Source organism: Megachile rotundata, chromosome 11 (genome assembly GCF_050947335.1).
Source record: "Megachile rotundata isolate GNS110a chromosome 11, iyMegRotu1, whole genome shotgun sequence".
Classification (NCBI taxonomy): Eukaryota; Metazoa; Arthropoda; class Insecta; order Hymenoptera; family Megachilidae; genus Megachile; species Megachile rotundata.
Window position 1 is genome coordinate 15,226,228 of NC_134993.1, and position 4,383 is coordinate 15,230,610.

The 4,383-nt window shown below is 33.5% G+C and overlaps 2 protein-coding genes across 4 annotated transcripts; both read left to right on the plus strand.

Annotated features, from left to right (window-relative positions):
- The first annotated feature begins 68 nt into the window (after positions 1 to 68).
- On the plus strand, positions 69 to 3,337 carry Nsun5 (Nop2/Sun-like domain containing protein 5). 3 transcript variants are annotated; one of them, XM_076536915.1, is made up of 7 exons: positions 69 to 199; positions 287 to 381; positions 608 to 875; positions 1,750 to 2,006; positions 2,077 to 2,192; positions 2,253 to 2,425; positions 2,501 to 3,337. In XM_076536915.1, the coding sequence occupies exons 3-7, from the start codon at positions 635 to 637 to the stop codon at positions 3,250 to 3,252; spliced, it is 1,539 nt and encodes a 512-aa protein (XP_076393030.1). In that variant the 5' UTR covers positions 69 to 199; positions 287 to 381; positions 608 to 634; the 3' UTR covers positions 3,253 to 3,337. The 3 variants fall into 3 exon arrangements, with proteins under 3 accessions (XP_076393030.1, XP_003705731.1, XP_012146450.1); XM_003705683.3 differs by having other exon boundaries at positions 112 to 381; XM_012291060.2 differs by lacking the exon at positions 287 to 381 and having other exon boundaries at positions 119 to 199.
- Positions 966 to 1,594, plus strand: LOC105663266 (uncharacterized). The gene has a single exon (XM_012291059.2). It carries the CDS (start codon positions 1,025 to 1,027, stop codon positions 1,442 to 1,444), a length of 420 nt encoding a protein of 139 aa, XP_012146449.1. The 5' UTR covers positions 966 to 1,024; the 3' UTR covers positions 1,445 to 1,594.
- Positions 3,338 to 4,383: the final 1,046 nt, after the last annotated feature.

Here is a 4,383-nt window from a genome sequence, read left to right on the forward strand (position 1 = left end):
TGATTGGAAGTGGTAACAAACACGTGATGTTCAATGGTTCAAGGTTCATTTCTATTTGAATTGATTGAAAAAAAAGGAACAGGAAGACCGTTAGCTTATTCGAAACGCGCCTTCACAAATGCAAATGGCGATGTGGTTTTAATTCATTTCACACGAGGCGAGGCACATTATCTTATAACATTTGAGAAATAATTAACGAGTAAGTGTTCAAAATTAAGTTAGATTTTGTTTAGTTATCCCTTTTGATACGACAACATGTCTCGCGGGTTTGTACATTCTGTTAAAGTCCCAAGACTTTATAAAGCAGCAGCTAAGGTCCTACAAGAAGTTGGCGAGAAACGTAGCGGTCTTAAATCAGTGCTTTATAAACAAAATCATCCTGTAAGTTAACAGTTGTTACTACAAATGAAATCAAACAATTAAATAGTTGAATAAATACATACTGATTTATTAAAATTTCGAATTTTAAAAAGAGTATTATAACTTTTCCGCTCAGCTATGTCACGTGGTTCTTGAAAAAATTTTGCGCGTTATTTTACTTATAATATAACAGAATATTTATTTATGATGCCAATAATGATTTATCAATTTTCATTTAATGATGCAGAATGTGGCTGCATTATTTTCGTTATGCATGACTGCAATTCGAAAATCAGAACAATTAAATACTATTCTAAGTAAAACTGGCCTATTGACAAATGAGCCCCGTTTGGATCCATGGTTAGCAAAAGTTCTTATAACAGAATTACTTTGGGGTAAAAAAGCTCTAAAAACAGAGTGCAAGCCTGCTCAAATTATACTTTCTTATGAAACAAAATTGAAAGAGGAATTGAGTGCCATTAAAACTACTGACGAACACGAAACACCCGATTCAGGTATAAAATTTCATTTCATTACCAATAAATTTATGTTATTTTTACAGAAATGGGTCATCCTTGTCTAAAAATATAAATAACCAGGTTCGACTACGAATTGAAAATATATTAGATCAGTTTCTTTGTAAAGGAATTGTGCATCTGGATTGATGGTTTTAATCATCCGCAACAACCGAATACTTTCTAGTCGTCATCCTAGAATTAAAAGATTTTTATCTTACATACATAAAAATCAACAAAAACTGCAGCATAAAGATAGTTCTAACACTCAAAATAAAAACACAGAAATTATGAGTTTGACTGCAGTTTTACTAAAACTGTTCTTATATAGCGTTGCTATGTTTACATTACCATTTGCTACATTTTTTGGAGTTGAACATGTTCTAAAAGTCGAATTTCACTTTGATAGATTTGTAACAAATTGTATATCTGTATTTGCTGCAGTAATCATGGTAAACTTAATAATAGCTTGTTATGCCTATCAGGCACTTCATGAACCTGATAGTGCTGAGGTTGATGCAATTGCAGATCAGCCTTCTAAAAGTGATCTGAATAAAAAATCTGATTAAGCAAAAAAAAAATAATTTTTTATATAATACAAGAAAATATAATTATCATGTAATTACTATTACATTGCATGTATTTTAACTTTAAAAGTATATTAACGATATATAGATATTTGTAGTAATTGTACTATAGAATATAATTTATATATTTTATACATTTTTTATTATTACTACAATAATATATTTTCAGTATTCGATATTAAATTGATATGTATCTATCAATAAATGGTTCAGCCAGAAAGCACGAGTTTTACTTTATAAAGCCTTGCACCTTTGTACATTTGCTAAAACTAGTTTCATTTTTTCAGTACATAAAGCAAGATACGTTCGCATCAACACTATAAAATTACCATTAGAGAAGGGAATATCTTATTTCAAAGAAGAAGGATGGGTTCTCCTACCAAAATGTTCCGATTATACAAAGCATTTAGAAGTAGTAAAAAATTTAGAAAAGCCGAATTTTATTCAAGATTTCCACATTCCGGAATTATTTGTATTTCCAAAAGGCACGAATTTTCAAGATGACCGTAGATATGAAGCCGGTGAAATTTTAATTCAGGATAAGGTAGTGTTTATTTATTAACTGACAAGTTATTTACACTTCAATTGTTTACATTGTTCTCTTTTTTTTATAGGCTAGTTGTCTCGCCGCAAAGATATTGGATCCAAAACCTGGATCCGTCGTCCTCGACATGTGTGCAGCGCCTGGAATGAAAACATCTCACTTAGCTGCATTAATGAACAATACAGGGTACGTTTTTATTTTATTAATACGCAGTTTCTTTAATTTAATTCGATTGGTTACTTGCAGGACAATTTATGCAGTAGAGTTTGACGTGTCAAGATATGCATTTTTATGCAAACAAGTAAAAGCGACGGGCGCTACTTGCGTCAAAACTATTCAGAAAGATGCCTTAAAACTTGACGGAAATAACTTTAAAGACGTGGAATACATTTTGGTTGATCCCTCGTGTTCCGGATCAGGTACAATCTTTTATGTTAACATAAGATATTCCCATGGTAAAATTTATAATTAATTTATTGTGCAAAATTGTTCAGGTATGTTAGACAGACAGATAACAGATGAAAAAGAGAAGCCTGATCCACAACGACTTAGGCAGTTACAAAGTTTCCAAGTATTCCTATTGCGACGCGCCCTTTTGCATTTTCCAAACGTAAAGAAAGTGGTATACAGTACTTGCTCTATTAATCCAGAAGAAAATGAACAAGTGGTAGACGAAATTCTAACCAACGTGAAAGATTCGTATAAACTTGTGGACACAAAGGATCTGTACAAAGAAAATTGGTTGCACTTTAGCTCGAGGGACTTCACTTGTTCAGACAAGTGTCTTTATACCAAACCCGACGTAGATCTGTGTAATGGATTCTTCATCGCAGTATTCGAACGGAACGTCGGCACACGCTTGCCTAAACAGAAACGTAAATTAATGGTAAGATCCAATAGCAAAAAAGCAAGAATGAACGCTCAACCTTATGTTAAAGAAGCAGCTGCGACTCAATTAAATAAGAAACCTGTGAAGAGAAATATAAATGCCAAACCAACTCCCGCGCAAAAAAGTTCTCCAAAGGTTCCAAAAGCTTTGAACGACTCGACTGATTCAGTTGCCATCATTGAAGAAATGTCATCTGAAGTCGAAGTGGAGGAAATTAAGCAGCAGCCTCCAGCGAAAAAGAAGAAGGTTGTTGGTCGCAGTATTAGAAAGGCAATTAAAGCGAAAACACCTCTAGCTAGAAAAATGGGTAAAAAAAGAATTGTTAAGCTGCCGAAAAGAGTAAAGAAAACAGTGTAAACATATAGTTTGTTCCACAGTTTTTTCCTGAGACGACGCTTTTTGTATAACAAATTATGACAATACAGAATTGAACATAAAAGAAGTCTTTTTTCTTTCCTATCCGTTTCATTTCATGGAATACCTTTTTGGTTATTTTTATCGTTATTTAGGATAAGATCGACACTTTTTATCGGTAGCGACTTTTGTGGTATGTTCACGACACGAAATCCGAAACACGCACCACGTAAACATGGTTGTCCTTCGAGCGAACGATGCGAAGAAAACTTATAATTCGTAAAAATATTGTCTGAAATGAAATGGTATTACTTAAAGTCAACAATGTAATATTATCACGTTTGACCATCTATTTTTTAAATTTTATACTGCGTCTAAATTCTAAACCATTGTGAGTTAATGAATTGCTTAATAAGTTAACGGGAGCCACGGTTTCGTGTTCACGTTTAATTTAATATAATTTTTTTCATGGCCCACTGGCATGGAACGCTTGTTCTAAATTTGGATCTGAACCTCGAGGACATTGTTGAAACGGACCTGATAACCCTTATGATGTACGCGATGTTTCCTTGATGCACCTTGAAAAATATGCCTCTGCATCTTATCTTGTTAGTTAAAGTCAAATACTGAATGGTTCTGCATAATCTAGTTTGACCTACAAGCACCTGGATATCATCTTAATGACTTGGATGTAACATTCAATGATAACTGTAAGTAGAACTAAAAACTGGTCTTTAATCATGTTACATGATAGCAACTCAATCTGGCATATTCATTATTATTTCAATTTAAATCTGATACCTGACAAGTATGAATAATGACCATAAATATAATTGCAGGTGTTCTGTGCTCCCTAATAATTTACATGGTCCTGTAAAACATGGAAACATATGAGCAGCGACATCAATTAATGTACCACAACAAGCGTATATTACAGAAGCAAGGAAGACAGCGATGGCAGTAGGATAAGTGGAGGCCACTCAACTTGTAGTAGGGTGAAAGCTTGGAGTAGGCTAACACAAAGACGATATCACTGTAATGATTGTTCCACTGGACGTGTGTCGACGGTGTCTAATGTATTGCACAACTGAAACAGTATTAGAAACTAAAAAAGGGAAATGACTTCATTCTGAC